Source organism: Cervus elaphus, chromosome 5 (genome assembly GCF_910594005.1).
Source record: "Cervus elaphus chromosome 5, mCerEla1.1, whole genome shotgun sequence".
In the NCBI taxonomy this organism is placed as follows: Eukaryota; Metazoa; Chordata; class Mammalia; order Artiodactyla; family Cervidae; genus Cervus; species Cervus elaphus.
Genome location: NC_057819.1, coordinates 128,113,150 through 128,128,715, shown reverse-complemented (window position 1 = coordinate 128,128,715; position 15,566 = coordinate 128,113,150). Strand labels below are relative to the sequence as shown.

The 15,566-nt window shown below is 55.9% G+C and overlaps 2 protein-coding genes and 1 long non-coding RNA gene across 4 annotated transcripts; 1 reads left to right on the top strand and 2 right to left on the bottom strand.

Annotated features, from left to right (window-relative positions):
• Nucleotides 1–169: 169 nt before the first annotated feature.
• LOC122695548 (translation initiation factor IF-2-like) lies at nt 170–1,368 on the bottom strand. Its single transcript, XM_043905605.1, has 2 exons — nt 942–1,368; nt 170–779 (listed from the first exon to the last, which is right to left on the bottom strand). The coding sequence occupies exons 1-2, from the start codon at nt 1,366–1,368 to the stop codon at nt 724–726; spliced, it is 483 nt and encodes a 160-aa protein (XP_043761540.1). The 3' UTR covers nt 170–723.
• Nucleotides 1,017–12,574, top strand: CDR2L (cerebellar degeneration related protein 2 like). Of its 2 annotated transcripts, none has more exons than XM_043905563.1 (5): nt 1,017–1,521; nt 7,014–7,126; nt 7,443–7,591; nt 8,808–8,972; nt 10,030–12,574. In XM_043905563.1, the coding sequence occupies exons 1-5, from the start codon at nt 1,443–1,445 to the stop codon at nt 10,916–10,918; spliced, it is 1,395 nt and encodes a 464-aa protein (XP_043761498.1). In that variant the 5' UTR covers nt 1,017–1,442; the 3' UTR covers nt 10,919–12,574. The 2 variants fall into 2 exon arrangements, with proteins under 2 accessions (XP_043761498.1, XP_043761499.1); XM_043905564.1 differs by lacking the exon at nt 1,017–1,521 and adding an exon at nt 1,547–1,819.
• Nucleotides 12,575–13,150: 576 nt separating this feature from the next.
• On the bottom strand, nt 13,151–15,490 carry LOC122695555. The gene is made up of 3 exons (XR_006341403.1): nt 15,349–15,490; nt 15,108–15,252; nt 13,151–13,253 (listed from the first exon to the last, which is right to left on the bottom strand). It is a non-coding gene; the product is annotated as an uncharacterized LOC122695555 (long non-coding RNA).
• Between the last annotated feature and the right edge of the window lie 76 nt (nt 15,491–15,566).

Here is a 15,566-nt window from a genome sequence, read left to right as displayed (position 1 = left end):
AGCAAGGAAAGAGATGCTTGCCTGGAGCCTCCAGACGGGAACAAAGCCTTGCAGATAACTAGATATTAGCCATCGAGAGCCATGTCAATCTTCTCACTTGTGGAACTGTAAGATAATAAATTCGTGTTGTTTAAAGCGACTAAATCTGGAATGGTTTGTTACAGAAACAATGATGCCTCCTACTTTTCCCCTACAGGTGTTGATTCTTCTAAAGAAGTTCAACGCCTTGTCACGTGTTTACTGGGTCATTTATGAAGTGCTTGGTCAAGTCTTTTATGCACTTTTCCACTGAGTTTTCTAATGGATTTGCAAGTGTTCTTTCTCTGTTCTGGATACAAGTCCTTTGTCGGATGTATTTGCCACATGTATTTAGAGTGGATTATGCTCAGGGTGCTTTAATAGTACCAGCGCGTGGTATGTCCTAATAAAAATGAGCTACGCATATACTTGATTCTGAAAACTCCTTTAAGGAAAGAATGCTCGGAGAGGTGACACTACAAACGGTGTAAGTGGTGTAATTGGGCGTAAGATCTGGATCTCAAGTAGAGGGAAACGGGATCTTAAAGGGAAAGACTCAGAATGCGGGTAACAGTCAAAGTTCACCACTCCTAGCGTGAGGTTTTAGGCCACAGGCATTTAAACACAATTTCCTAAAGGTAATTTTAAATTAATTTTCATTCATTCCAAGAGTGTCCATGGAAGGTAGCAATGGGTCAGCCCGCTCTAGGCACTGAAGAGCCAGCTGAGAACGGGAGACAAGATCGTTGCTGTTAGAAGATCTACAGGGAGAGAGACAATAGGTAAACATCATAAAACGATTTCACACATTGAGATGTAAACTGGGGTGAGATCCTAGAAGGGAAGCGAGGGTTGGTTTAGCAGCAGCCGGACCGCCTTGTCGCGGAGATCCCGCCCTCGGCCCCGCCTCCTGTTTTGCATACCTCTCCTGACTGGCCAGCGACGGCTGGCTCCACCCCGCGGAGCGGGCAGCTCGGGAAGCGCGGGGCGGACACCGCCAAGATGCAGCGGCGGCTCCGGGTGTCGCTGGGTGGGCCGGGGGCAGCGCGGGCAGGAGCCGGGCTGGGTGCGCCTGCCGCGGCACCCGCGCGCTCCTAGCGCCCCAGACCTGCCGGTCGCGCCGGGGACCTCCTTGCCGCCTTCCCGCCCGCCGTCCCCGCCCCTCCACCCTTTGTGCAGCCGCCGCCCGGTGCGCCCCGCTCTGCAAGACCCCGGCCCGGCGGGCCCGCGGCAGCGAGCCAGCCCCGCGTGGGCGTCCGGCCGGCGGCCGATGGCGAGGGGGCGCGGCGCGGGCGGGGGCACTGCAGCCCGAGTCCGCGACGCGGGAGGCTCGGCCCGCCTCCGCCGCATTGTCCCGGGCCCCGCGCCCCGGCTCTGAGCCGCGCCGCCGCAGCGCCCGCCCGCCACCCGCCGCCTGCGGGGCCATGCGGAGGGCCGCCAGGATGGAGGACTTCACGGCAGAGGAAGAGGAGCCCTGGTACGACCAGCAGGACCTGGAGCAGGGTGAGCGCAGGGGGCGGGAAAGCGGGGTGCGCCCCGCGACCCCTGTCCGCTTCTCCATTGTTGGGAGGAGTCACCCCGGGGAGGACCGGGCTGCACCCGGCGTGCTGGACTCCGAGGGGAGATGCGTCTGGAGAATGAGGACGTGGAGAGACGGTGGCCTGCCCCTGGAAAAGCGCAACCAGACCGGTGGAGACCTGCAAAAGTCGGGGGAGCGGTCTTCTTTCCCCAAACAACAGGGGCGGACATCACCCAGTTCGCCCACCTCATCTTAGAGGCAGGAACTGCCCAGGAGCCCCGGGTATGGTTGAGGGTCTGCGAATGCTAACTGGAAGTCTTTGGAGGCCAGGAGGCGGCTCCTTGGTTCTGTTTTGCTGAGAGGGGTTGTTTGTGGGGAGGGGTGAGGGGAGGAAGTTAATCCCATTCTAAATCCAGCGGCACCCTTCCCTGCCAGGATTCCGGAGCTCACAGACTCCTAGAAAGTTTCCCCAGGTCCCTTCCCTTCCCCCCGGGGAGGTGATGGGGTTGCGGGCATCTTGCGGGTGAAGGGAGCGGAGACAACTCGGAGTCCAACCCGCCTCCCGGAGGGAGGAGTCCCGGCGGCCCTTCCCTGCTGGCCTTCTCCCAAATGGCGCAAGGTCTGGAGCAGGTCGGATTTGGGAATTCTGAGCAGTGCCCCAGATCAGAGCCTGAGTAAAGAGGGAGCCACGTTTCCATCTCTTCCATCTGAGGGCAAAGAGGGCGACTGGATGGGGGTTGGTGAGGTGGCCGGGGTGACATCACTCCGAGGAGGGGGCGGGGCTGTTAGGACAGGAAGGAGGAGAAGGCTTGAGAGGGTCTGGGCCAAGGCCTGCTGGAGTCCAATCCACCCTCTCTTCCCCAAAGTGCCTCATTCTGAGATGGTCAGAATTGGAGGGGCTAGGAAGCATATCCTAGAAGTGACCATAGTCACCCAGCAAGCCGGGTGGGTGTGGACAGTCGGTGTGAGCCGACAGCCTCCGCTCTGGGTCTCCAACTCTGGGGCCCAGATACCTGCCTTTGGCCCTGTGCGAGGCATCTACCCTTATCCTGGAGCCTTTGTGTTTCAGCCCTGACCCACAATCCCATGTGGCCAGATTTGCTGGTAGATGAGGCTCTGCCCTTGTGCTCCGGGCTGTGGGTTAATCAGAGCCTCTGGGGGACCAGGGTGGGACTGGGGGTGCTGGGCTGGACCCTGCCTCCACCCTCAGCCTCCCTGCCTGGAGCGAAATGCCCGATCCTGGCTGCAACACCCCCTTCCCCCATCCTGGGCCAACTACTCCCAAAACCTCACATTACACAAACACCTATCAGGCTCCCCTTGAGTGTCAGACGCTATCCCGGGAGCTGGGAGCAGTCCTAGTCCTGGCCTCCTAGGTACACCCAGGTAGGTGAGGTTGGGCTTGTAACTGAGTGGGGACGACAGGATGCAATGAGAGGGCTTCACGGAAGAGGTGGGCCTAGAAGGAAGGATTGGAAGCTGAGTGCCTGGGAAGATGGCCTCCTCAGAGGCAGATGCTAATATCATTGCTGTCTCATTCCATTCCCGAGCCCCTGAAGAAGGCTCTGGCACCATGCCCAGCCCAGATGTGGGAGGAAGGAGCCAGGGAGCAGGGCTGGCAGATGCGCTGCATCCGGAGAGGGAGGGATGCCGAGATGCCAGGGTGGCCAGGCAGCCAGGCTCTGGGGCCAGGGTCAGGAATGGGCCCCACAGGCCCCTGCTTTTCTGGCCTTGCTGGTCTGCAGCAGTCGGCCTAGCCTCATGGCCTTCCCAGCAGCAAGGAGGGAAACCAGAGACAGTCTCAGAAGAAATGAGAGCTTTTGACCAAAACCCCAATGTCTGCTTGCCAAGGGCGAGGTGCGGGGCCGAGCCTGGGGACTTGGTCTCTGCCCTCCAGATTCTCCACAGCCCAACCCAGGAGGCAGGAATGGGATCAAACCAGCACTTGTGAGTGACCCACAGGGGCTCTGCAGCGGTGAGCCCTGCAGACAGCGAGAACAGACTTGAGGGCCCTCTGCTGAGAGACACAAGATTTTTGCACCCCCTCGGAGCTGGAGGGGGAACAGCCACACTCCCAACCCCCTACCCACCCCTGCCGCCCTGGCAGAGGAAGGAAGGCCAGTGGTCTAGTGGAGACAGTACTTGTACTGAGGCACAGAGTGATGTGAAAAGACCGCCCGGAAAATGGGAATTATCCAGAGTGTCAGGAGTGGGGTTGGAGGAAGGCCCGGGCACAGCTACTGCAGCACCACCCCTGTGGGGCCCGGCATGAAGCACTGGATGATGGCGTGAACTTGGGCCAGAGGCCAACCACTTGGGGGATCGGGTGCCTGTTGCTTCCCCCTTCCCTCCACCCAGTGCCCAAATTGTTTCCTGCCCAGCGCCCCCTAGTTGCCTCTGAGCATCCCAGGACGTGGTTTTTCTCAGCCAGCTCCATCCCCACTCAGGATGGGCCCCAATGTTACTTTCAGATGCTTCGCCATCAGGCTCCTGTTTGACTTTGACGCTGTTCTGTCCTAGTGGAGGGAGGTAGTGGGGACAAACAAGGTCCTCAGTTCTTGCTGTGTTCCCTCTGCCCACTGCCACAAGCACCTGTAAAAATAGAAAAAGTCATTAATTATTAAGTGCTGGCACTCTCTCTGCCTGCCTCCCTCCCCAGCCTTGGACCAGGTGTGGCTGGCCCTGTGGGTACCTCTTTCCAGGCTGAGAGATGGCTGCTGAGTCACAGATTTCAAGTCTTAGGCTCCTGACCTTGAGTCTCAGCCTTGGGCCAAGCTCTGTCATGGCAAGGGGAGGAAGGTGAGCGGACCGTAATTCCGCAGATGCAGAGTTCCTGACGTCGGTGCCCTGAAGGTTGTGAACAGACCCCTGCCACCCTGCCAGGTGGTAGCTGGCCTCCTCCCATCCCTTTTATCTTTGTGTGATCCCTTTCTTCCTGTGTCTGCCCTCTGTCCTTTTCCTCTCTCCTCCCCAGTCTAGGGGGCTCCATGCTGACCCCAACCAGGAGGGGCAGTGGGATTTCAGGGTTTCCTTTCAAAGACATCCCCCTGGCTCCCAGCCATTGTCTCTCAGGTTCTGGGGCATTGCCCCCAGGTAATACCTTGACTGGCATTCAGAGTCCACTGCAGGAGACCCCAGAAAACTCAGGTCCAGGCAGGGGAGATGCCAGTTCAGACTCAGTACCTTCCCAGTAATGGTCCGGTGTAACCATCATTCTGGCTGTGGCAGGCTGTTTATTACTCCAGATCCCACTCCCAGCCTAGCCAGCTCCTCTGTCCCCCCACTCCTGGGCCCCCTCCCTCTCTGGTCTGGGGTCTGCACCCTCCCCAGAGCTGTCCCCAGTCCTCATCTAGCTGGGGTCCTTTCCCCAGCACTTGGCTCCGCTCAGTCCCCTGCCCTGAAGCTTCTAGACTTCTCTCCTGGCAGCTCTGACCAGCTTAGCTTCCACTGTGATCCAATTTCCCTGAAACAGTCTCTGATATTCTCTCCCACCCCAAACTGCTTCCACTGTGTTCTCTTCCTCCCCTTCCTTGGAATCACTAGGCGGCTCTGGTCACATTCGCTGCCTTCAGCATCCCCAGTTTATAGTGTGACTGGCAGCCACTCCAGCCCACCCCGCTGGCGGTAGGAATACATGCCCAGCTCAGCTGCTCACCTGGAAGAAAAAGCATAAAGTGCAGTTGTTCTCGGCCCTGCCTGTGACCTTGGACTCTAGCCTAAATTTCAGGGGTTTCATGCAGGTCATCCACAGACCCTGTCCCCCGAAACCAAGGCAGGAGACAGCATCAGTAGCAATGGCCCCATTGCAGACCACCTGACCCAGTTCCCAAGGCAAAAAAAAAAAAAAAAAGCTGTGATGAATGTGACCTTCTGTTTTTCCATTTATACCTGAGTTATTTGAAAGGGTTTGTGGATGAGCCAAATGCTCGCCATCTTGTTACAGAGAAAAGGGAGCTGGTGTGCCTCCCTCATCATGAACTAGGGGTGGTTGATCCTGCTGAATTTCTACCAAGCTCACAGAAGAAATGAACCTGCCCTCTTCTTTGAAACCACAGTATGATTCTCGACTTCCCTTATAAATATATATTTAAATATAAATGAATTATATATATATATATACACACACTACCCTTTGCTTTTTAAAAAAATTTATTGGAGTAGAGTTGATTTGCAATGTTGTATTAGTTTCTGCTCTACAGCAAAGTGAATCAGTTAGATATATATCTACTCTATTTTTTAGATTCTCTTCCCATATAGGTCATTACAGAGTATTAAGTAGACTCACCTGTGCTATGGGCTTCCCAGGTGGCATTAGTGGTAAAGAACCCACCTACCAATACAGGAGACATAAGGTGGTGTAGGTTTGGTCCCTGGATGGGGAACATGCCCTGGAGGAGGAAATGGCAACCCACTCCAGTATTCTTGCCTGCAGAATCCCTTGGACAGAGGAGCCTGGCGGGCTACAGTCCATGGGGTCACAACGAGTCAGACACGACTGAAGCGACTTAGCACGCATGCACCTGTGGTATACAGTAGGTCCTTGTTCATTATCTTATACATTACCCTTTGTTTCTAAAAGGAGTTAGGCATATATATGTGGAAATATCCACTCCAAATGTCATGGTACCCTCACCCAACTCCGGACCCACTTGAGAGAATTTTTAGGGATTCTGGCACCTGCCACTTCCTTCTAACCCCCCTACTCCCCACCACACAGCCCCCTAAAGACAGACCAGGCTTTGAAGCCTGGTCCAGTTCTAATACCCAGCAAACTCTTCCACTCCCTCCCCAGTTCAGTGAGCTCCAGTCGTCCTTCCAAGCCCACCTCCAAAGCTGCTCCTTGTCTGAGATTCCCACCATCTGCACCGTGGTGAACTCTCCCTTCCCTATCTCGCAGGGCACTTTGCCCCTCTGTATGCTGATGCTCTTATCACATTCCACTCAACTCCTTTCAAAAAAGATTTTATTACTCACCTGCTCTGTTCCAGGTATTGTCCTAAGTCCTGAGGGTATCAGTGACTGAAACAGGCAAAATCCCTACCCTGTAAGCGTACCATTAGTCAAGGGGCAGGAGCAAGTTAATAAGCAAATTGTGGGGTAAGTTAAATGGCAATAGGAGCTAAGGAGAAAAATGAAGCAGGGAGGGCGTGGGGGGTGGGGGAGGGGCGATTTTGAATCAGTGTTTGAGAAAGGCTTCCTGGAGGAGGTGACATTAAAGCACAGACTTGAAGGCACAGAGGGAGGAACCCTGGGAGTGTCTGGGGAGAGGGCATTCCAGGCCAATGCACAGGCCTCCTCACGGCTTACATCTCCTTCCAGGCCTGGAGTCTCCCCAGGGGCGGCCCCTGGGTCCTGGTTCTCTCCGGGTCCTCACGGCTCAGCCCAGAATGAACGTTCAGAACAGGAATGGGAGGGGTCTTCTGACTCCATTCTCGGTTGCTCATGCTCCTCCCACCCTCTGCCCCCTCCCCGCCAGACTTGCACTTGGCCGCAGAGCTGGGGAAGACGCTGCTGGAGAGGAACAAGGAGCTAGAGGAGTCTCTACAGCAGATGTACTCCACCAACGAGGAGCAAGTGCAGGAGATCGAGGTGAGGGGCCCCCCGGGCCCTATACATGCTCTCTGTCCTATCAAGTGCCCCTTAGTCTGTGTACCTGTGTGCAGCTTAGGAAAACGTACCCCATCTTAGCAGACCCAGCCTTGACCCAAAAGCCTTGTGCAGTCCACAACCTGCACAACTGTCCCAGGCAGGCCCGTTGTACCACCAGCTTGACCCCCTCCCTCCGCTGCAGACGAATACCCCAAAGCAAACCTGTTCCTGGAAGTGGGAGGAGGGCCCAGGCAGAGACATTTTCCCCAACACAGTTCTGAAAGGTAACTATCCCACCCCTACCCCCACCCCCCAGTATCTGACCAAACAGCTGGACATGCTGCGGCACGTGAATGAACAGCATGCCAAAGTGTATGAGCAGCTGGACCTGGCGGCCCGAGACCTGGAGCTGACCAATCAGAAGCTGGTGCTGGAGAGTAAGGTGGCCCAGCAGAAGATCCACGGGTGAGGGCCGGGTGGAGGGCTGGGAACCTGGGTGTGGGATGGTAAGGGGGAGGCCCCAGGGCTGGGTGTACCTCTGTGTGTGTGTGTGTGTGTGTGTGTGTGTGTGTGTGTGTGTGTACACCAGTGGGTGTGACTCAGGTTCCTTCTGCCAAAAGCCCAGGTCTGGGAACCTGGGATGGTAGTGACTTTGCCCTTGTTGATTTGGGCTGGTTTAACATTCTGGCCACAACCCTTATTTAAGCACCAACTATATACCAGGCTCTGTTTTAGGGAAAATGTAGTGATGGGGATGCAAAGACACTGTCCCGCCCTCTGGGAGGGAAGGCAGGTATATGACTATTTTATTGCAGTGCAAAGTGTTAAGTGATAGAAGAGTGTACAAGGAACTGAGGAGACAGGGCTTCTCAGGTGGTCCAGTGGTTAAGACTCCGAGCTTCCACCGCAGGAGGTACAGGTTTGATTTCAGGTCAGGAAACTACAATTCCACACATCGTATGGCCCAAAAATAAATATAAATTATTTAAGTGAAAGTGAAAGTCACTCAGTCGTGTCTAACTCTTTTCTACCCCATGGACTATATAGTCCATGGAATTCTCCAGGCCAGAATACTGGTTTGGGTAGCCGTTCCCTTCTCCAGGTGATCTTCCCAACCCAGGGATCAAACACAGGTCTCCCTCATTGCAGGTGGTATCTTTACCAGCTGAGATACCAGGGAAGCCCAATTAAATAAAGTAAAAATCTTTAAAAAGAAAAGGGACTTCTGGTGGTCCAGTGGCTAAGACTTCGCTTCCAATGCAGGGGGCCCAGGTTTGATCCCTGGCCAGGGAACTAGATCCCACAGGCCACAACTGAAGATCCCACAAGCCTCAACTAAGATCAAAGAGTCTCTGTGCTGCAACTAATACCTGGCACAGCCAAATAAGTAAATAAATACATAATAAATAAGTAAATTTAAATACATAAGTAGATAGATTAAAAAAGAAGGAAATTGAGGGAGGAGACACAGAGAAGTGTCGGCTTGGCCTGGGAGGTGGAGCAGAAGTGTGGGTCCTTGGCTGCCCAAGGAATTCCTCGTCCGACCTCAGCACCAGGCAGCATGACTCAAGGTTGCCTGTCCGGCCCCAGCCTCCAAGCCCCACTAGGGCTGCAGCGAGGAGGGCTGGCCCCGTCCCCTGAGTGTCGCTCCCATCCGTGTGTCCCCCGCTGACACCCCCAGGCTGACAGAGACCATCGAGCGCCTGCAGACCCAGGTGGAGGAGCTGCAGGCCCAGGTGGAGCAGCTGCGGGACCTGGAACAGCTTCGCGTGCTGCGGGAGAAGCGCGAACGCAGGCGCACCATCCACACCTTCCCCTGTCTCAAGGAACTGTGCACCAGCCCCCGGTAAGTGAGGGCGCCCTGGGCCCGTCTCCATGGGAGAGGGGAAGGCAGGGTGGGTGCCAGGCAGCAGTGGGAGGAGGGCTATTGCAGAGGCAGGTCGTGGAGCTAACAGCAGTCAGCAGCTGGCGCTATGAGCTCTGGCCACATGCCCATCACGCTGCTAAGTGACAATTCTCACGGCAATACCGTGAGGTGTGGTTTATCATCCCCACTACTCAGAAGAGGAAATTGAAACTCCAGGGTCACCTGCTTAGTAAGTCAGAAGTCTCACCCAGGAGGGACGAACCACTGTCCCTTTCGGTTCCCATTAAGCCTTTTGAATTGGGATGACTTACACGGTGTGTGACTGCTGGTGGTCCAGTGGCTAAGACTCCACACTCACAATTCAGGGGGCTTGGATTCGATCAACAGTCAGGGAACTAGATCTCACATGCCCCAACTAAAGATCCTGCATGCTGCAATAAAGATTGACGATCTAAGACTCAGCACAGCCAAATAATTTTTTTTTTTTAAGAAAAGAATACACACTGTGGATTTAATGGGTGTTTCAATAAAGGTCCTGGCAAGAGACAGCGCCCTGCCCAGGGTAACTGAGGACGAATCAATAACGAGGTGTAGGCAAGGTGTGGGGGAACCAGGGGAACACTGCCCCACCCTGGGGTTGCAATAGCCAGGAGCTGGTACCATCCTGAGACCTGAAGGGACCAGGAGAAGGGAGGATACTGGAACTTAGAGAGCATGGAGCAGGCTTCCTGCCTGCCCCTTAGTAACCAGGGAGGAAGCCCAGGGAGAGACATTCCCCACGACCTCTCTCTGCTCCCACCCCCGGACCTCCTGCCGGTGGCTCCCATCGGCTGAACCCAAGAGAGAGCCAGGACACCTGGCTGAAGCGAAGAGCAAGTTCCCAGGGCAGAGAGCCAGGGGAGAAGGCCCGGGAGTGACTCTAGATGGGCAGAGCATGCAGCCCCGTGGGGCAGAGAGATGCGGCTGGGCTCCAAGGGCCTGGCCTGCACGCGCCCGCGCCCTCGCCCTCTGCCCACCTGCCCCTGCTCCCTCCCAGGTGTGAAGATGCCTTCCGCCTGCACAGCTCCTCCCTGGAGCTGGGCCCGCGGCCCCTGGAGCAGGAGAACGAGCGGCTGCAGACCTTGGTGGGCGTGCTGCGCTCGCAGGTGAGCCAGGAGCGGCAGCGCAAGGAGCGGGCGGAGCGCGAGTACTCCGCGGTGCTCCAGGAGTACTCGGAGCTGGAGCGGCAACTGGGTGAGATGGAGAGCTGCCGCCTCCGCGTGCAGGAGCTGGAGGCCGAGCTGCTGGAGCTGCAGCAGATGAAGCAGGCCAAGACCTACCTGCTGGGCCGGGAGGACCACCTGGCCGAGGCCCTGCTGGCGCCCCTCACCCAGGCGCCGGAAGCCGACGACCCCCAGCCTGGCAGCGGCGATGACACCGGCCCGCAGGATGGGGTCTCCTCTCCGGCGGCCTCCCCGGGCCACGCCGTGCGCAAGAGCTGCAGCGACACGGCGCTCAACGCCATCGTGGCCAAAGATCCAGCCAGCCGGCACGCGGGCAACCTCATGCTGCACGCCAACAGCGTGCGCAAGCGGGGCATGTCCATCCTGCGCGAGGTGGACGAGCAGTACCACGCGCTGCTGGAGAAGTACGAGGAGCTGCTGAGCAAGTGCCGGCAGCACGGGGCTGGGGTGCGGCACGCCGGCGTGCAGACCTCGCGGCCCATCTCCCGGGACAGCTCGTGGAGGGACCTGCGCGCGGGTGAGGAGGGCCTGGGGGAGCCCAAGGCGGAGAAGAGCCTCAGCCAGCACGTGGAGGCCGTGGACAAGCGGCTGGAGCAGAGCCAGCCCGAGTACAAGGCGCTCTTCAAGGAGATCTTCTCCAGGATCCAGAAGACCAAGGCCGACATCAACGCCACCAAAGTCAAGACACACAGCAGCAAGTGACGGTTTCCCCCCATGGGTCAGGCCAGTGGGGGTCCCTCGAACCTGGGCCCTGCAGCCTCTGGTGAGTGAGGGAGCCCTTTTAGCAGCAATACACCCCCGAGGGAGGTTGTCCTCTGACCCAGGGAGCACGTGGAGGAAACCCACTCTCTGCTGATGATGGAGGCCTTCCTCGAGTCCCAGGACCCTCCGTCGCCTGCGCCAGCCCCCAGGCTCAGCCCACAGATTGCAAGCCAAACGTCCCCACTCCCCTGGGGATTCTCAGCTCTCCCAGCCCTGCCCCCTGACCCCCCGCCTTGCTCTCAGATTTGTGGCCAAGCTTCTAAAAGCCATTCTGGACCCGTTGACTTTTTTTCAACGTTGGTTTTTTTCAACGTTGGTTTCCCTGAGAGATTTTTTAGCAAGGCAAGTTCTCCCTGACCCCCCCTCGCCACAACTGGAAACACTTGAAGGGGGACCCCAGAGCCAGCTGTTGCAGGTCCTAGGGGTCTCCCGGACCACCCACTGCTTCTCCCTAGCTGTGACACGCTGTCATTCCCTTTGCACCAGCTGCCCTGCCTTGAGGGTCCTGACCAGGTTAGAGATGGCCCCTACCAGGCAGAGCAGGAAAGCCTGAGCCAGGCCTGAGCAACCCTTGATGCCAGTACTGGTGAGGGCGGGCTTCTCCCTGGACACTCTCAGCCCACCGCAGATTTGTAGCCAATCAACTCAGAGCCAGCCTCCCCGGGTTCCACCCCGGAAATGCCTTCTGGGTATCAAGCCTTCCAGGGGTCCGGGCGATGGGAGCTCCCACCTCTGCACACCGCCTCTGACTCACCGAGCTTGGCCTCTGCCTGTCCCCATCTCAGGGACCATGATGTGTCTCGTTCACCCCCATGCTCCCCACCACCAGGCCCACCCCACCGCAGGTCATGAGTGCCACCCGCAGAATGTCCTAGGCGTGTGCCACCAGCCCATGGTCCCAGCATCCTCCCCTGCCCCCCTTTACTGCACCCCCCCAGGATGCTCACCCCACCCTGAGCAGTATTGAAATGGGACCAGATGGGGAACGTGTCTCCTCCTTCCCATAAAATGCCTGCTCTTAACCTCTCAGCTTTGTGGGGGGCTTTTGAGGACCCAGGAGGGTCAGGGACTTTATCTTGTGTTAAGGCTTCAGAAGATCCAGCTTCAGCTAAGAGAGGCCCAGATCCCCAGTTTGCCCTTCAGGGCTCCCTGTTCCTTCTACTGCCCATCCTGAGACCCTAGGGATTGGAGGAGGGAAGTCAGTGGCCCTGGCCTCTGTGCTGAGGACCCAGTGGGGAACCTTCATGCCTTATCTGTTTCTAAGGGGTTTTCTTAACAAGCCTCCCAGCCTCTCTGGAGGCACCACGCTGCTCTCCGGGCGGCACTGTGATGAGACCTGTCAGCTGGTCCTTCCGTTCACACATCTTAGAAGCTTTTGTCCTTTGGAGCCAGACAGCTCCCTGCCCTCCGTGTGTCTCTGTCATCTAGGGTGAAGGGGGTGGGGTGGGACAGGACAGGTGGGGAAACGGCTCCAGCCTCTTTGCTCCCCACTTCTGTAGCTGCCGACCAGCGTCACCTTTGAAGTATACATGAGAGAAATATATTTACAAATGCTTTATTCTCTTCTTTAATAAAAAAAAAAAAAATGCACCAGTATTCTAAAAGCAGAAATGGCTCTGGAGCCAAGTGGTCCTGTCTGTGCATCTCATACACCAGCTCATATACCAGCCTCTCATCACACGGGCGGGGGCACAGCCTGACTTCACTCCCTTGTGACTGGCAGCCAAACAGCAGACTCTTAGAAGTTTCCATATTCGTTGAGTGCCAGTCATGCCAGAAGTGTTGCCTTGCCAGGTACCCCATGGGGTAGACTCTCCTCGCTGTACCGATTTTGCAAATCCCTCCCCCCAACCCACACCTGCCAACAGCCCGGGTAACCAGAAGTCAAAGAAGATGCTCCTGAATCTTTGGGGGAGTCACTTTCTTGCACCCTTCTCCAATCTCCCATTCCTGAAAATGCGTTCAGCTTTGTGGATCCCAATCACACGTGGAAAAGCATCCAGTCTTCAGTGGGGGTATGCTCAGGCACCTCCCACCAACCCCCGTCTCCCCCTACATTCCACGAGCCAGGAGCAACTTTCCTTGAACCCGGGAGGTGAGGACTGTGGTATGGGGAGCCCAGAGCAGGGTCCCAAACTGGCAAGGAGCTTTTTACATTATTGGAATAGCAAGGGGGGTTTATAGCATGCAAGCGGCTGTGGGATCTTCCGGTCCTGCTGTGGCCTGTCTCCAGTGGGCCAGAGAAGATGTCGTGTGACTCCCAAAGCTGTCAGACCTGAGAAGCAAAGGAAACTGGGGCCTGTATCCGGCCAGGCCTTTTAAATCACCCTTACCCTCAGCCACCTTCCCAGGCAGCGATACAACCTCCGACGCAGATCTGATCCTGAGACTCAGAAGTTAAGTCAGTAACTCAAAGTCACATAGGAACAGTCAAACACAGACCTGATTAATTCCAGTATGCGATACCGCGTGTTCCCTGTCTCCACACAATGATGAGTTCTAAAAGCCAGACTGACCTAGTGAAAGTTAGCCGCTCAGTCGTGTCCGACTCTTTGCGACCCCAAGGACTGTAACTTGCCAGGCTCCTCTGTCCCTGGGGTTTTCCAGGCAAGAATACTGGAGTGGGCAGCCATTCCCTTCTCCAGGGGATCTTCTGGACCCAGGGACCCAACCTGGGTCTCCCACATTGCAGGTAGACTCTTTACCGTCTGAGCCACCAGGGAAGCCCCTAGGGCACTCAAGAAGAAAGGAAAATCCTGTGGACCCCTACATGGGTGTGGTACCCCCAATCACAGCTATAGAGAAGGGTGGGTGTCAGCAAGTTCCTTGGCTTCCAGGAATGGCTTGATGGTCCCTTATCTTCCCCTCTTCTCACCCCTATGCACATCCCTTCCTGAAGCACCCTTTCAGCCTATGGAGAACCAGAGAAGGGAAGAAGGCTGGCCTCCGCCTTCAGCATCACCCTTTTAAGAGAACAGGTGGCGGCTCTCAGGCCTGTTTTCTCCCAAAAGGGCCTTAATTCTGGAGGGTTCATGGCAACAGCAGGTAAAAGGAACTTGCCAGCTGCTCCTCTCTCCACCCCAGGGTAGCTGGTTCCATTCTCTCTGCTGCCCCCCTCCTCTCCCAGAATCCAGGCCACCAGATGGCCCGAGCAGGCTGTGTTTATTTGGGGCCATGGACACTGCACTTTTCCTATCACTCTGGGTCAGGCACAGAGCTGGAGCCCAGCCTTAGAGCAATGATGCCACGGGATGGTGCGTTCATTATTCATGATCCCTGAGCCGTCAACCTGGGCGAGTCCCTGGCTTTGCCTCCCTGAGCAGCTTTTCCCAGTCACCATGGAGACGCCTCTGTTCACTCTGAGGTTTTGGGACCAAGTCAGGCAGGGAGGGTCCCAGGAGACTCCCCTTAAAGCCTAGAGCCCCAAAGGCACATGTCAATTGCCATTCCCTTCCTAGTTTGGGTTTACAAAGCCAATGCTTGGGAAGTATTTCTTTTTTTTTCCCTCCAAAAGAATTTGCCTGTATTAGTGAGGCAAAGATGATAAAGCCTTGACTTGATGAGATCTCCTATTTCAAACAGCTAGCACTCCTAGGGGCATGTTTTTCTAGGTAATTATGCTCTTCCTAAAAATAGAACCTGCTATTAAGAAACAACCACTGTGTTACTAATAATCACCAACATTTATTGAGCTCTGTTTTCCTTTTACCACTCTGCCTCTCAGCAAAGCAACTGAGCTAACCTTTAACTGTTTCCAAACACTGCTGGCTCTGTTTTAAACCTTTCTCAGAGTTAGAACCTCTCAGTTTTGGAGTTCATCTTTTTTAACAGTTCTCTAAAAAGAGTTCTACTTAGCCTATCTGTAGCTGTCTGAATCTGTACCTATTTCCCCATCCTCCTCTTAGCTTCTGGCTAGAAGAATCTGCCATCTTGCTCCACAGATCCTGGGGGTGGGAGGGGGTGGAGGTGGGGTGGGAGGAGATTGCCCACTTTTAAAAATATTTCTTTCTCGACCTGCCCGCCTCTTGTCCCACCCGGTGTCTGTCATGCTGAGCCTTCTTCACAGGTGCTCCGCGGGGATCTGCTTTTAGGATATTTTGTGAATGAACCTGAAGTTACTAAAACTCACCTCTGGAGGAACTCAACTTTCAAAAACACCTTTCCAGAGAATTCCTTCTCTCAGTATCTTTTTTGAGTACCTGTGATGCGCCAGGCTCTGGGTACCGAAGATACAACAGTAAGCCACTGCCCTCCTAGAGGTGATTACGTTCTGGCTGGGAGACAGGCAACAGACAGAAAAATAAGATCGAAAGCTATGAAAGGGGGGAAAAAGGATAAAGTGGAAAAGAGTAAACGGGGTGGAGATGAACCTGGGCGGGCCTCGTTGATGCTGTGAGATTTGGGGGAAGCGGTCGAGGAGGGCACAGACTGAAAGGGAGAGAAGTGGTGTGTCTGGGGTTCTTTTCACCAGGAGGCGGCCTTGAGAGCCCGCCAACGTCTTCGCCATCGCGGCAGCTACGCTCCGGAACCAAGGAAGCCTCTAACAGGCTTCTCGTGAGGGCAACGCTGGGCGTTCTGCTCAATTCCT

Bases quoted from the DNA above. Each gene is read 5' to 3' on its own strand.
- CDR2L (XM_043905563.1), top strand. From the start codon at position 1,443: ATGCGGAGGGCCGCCAGGATGGAGGACTTCACGGCAGAGGAAGAGGAG. The intron at 1,522-7,013 runs GTGAGCGCAGGG...CCTCCCCGCCAG, and splicing joins CCAGCAGGACCTGGAGCAGG to ACTTGCACTTGGCCGCAGAG. The intron at 7,592-8,807 runs GTGAGGGCCGGG...TGACACCCCCAG, and splicing joins GCCCAGCAGAAGATCCACGG to GCTGACAGAGACCATCGAGC.
- LOC122695548 (XM_043905605.1), bottom strand. From the start codon at position 1,368: ATGCGGCGGAGGCGGGCCGAGCCTCCCGCGTCGCGGACTCGGGCTGCA. The intron at 780-941 runs GTATGCAAAACA...CTCTCCCTGTAG, and splicing joins TCGCTGGCCAGTCAGGAGAG to ATCTTCTAACAGCAACGATC.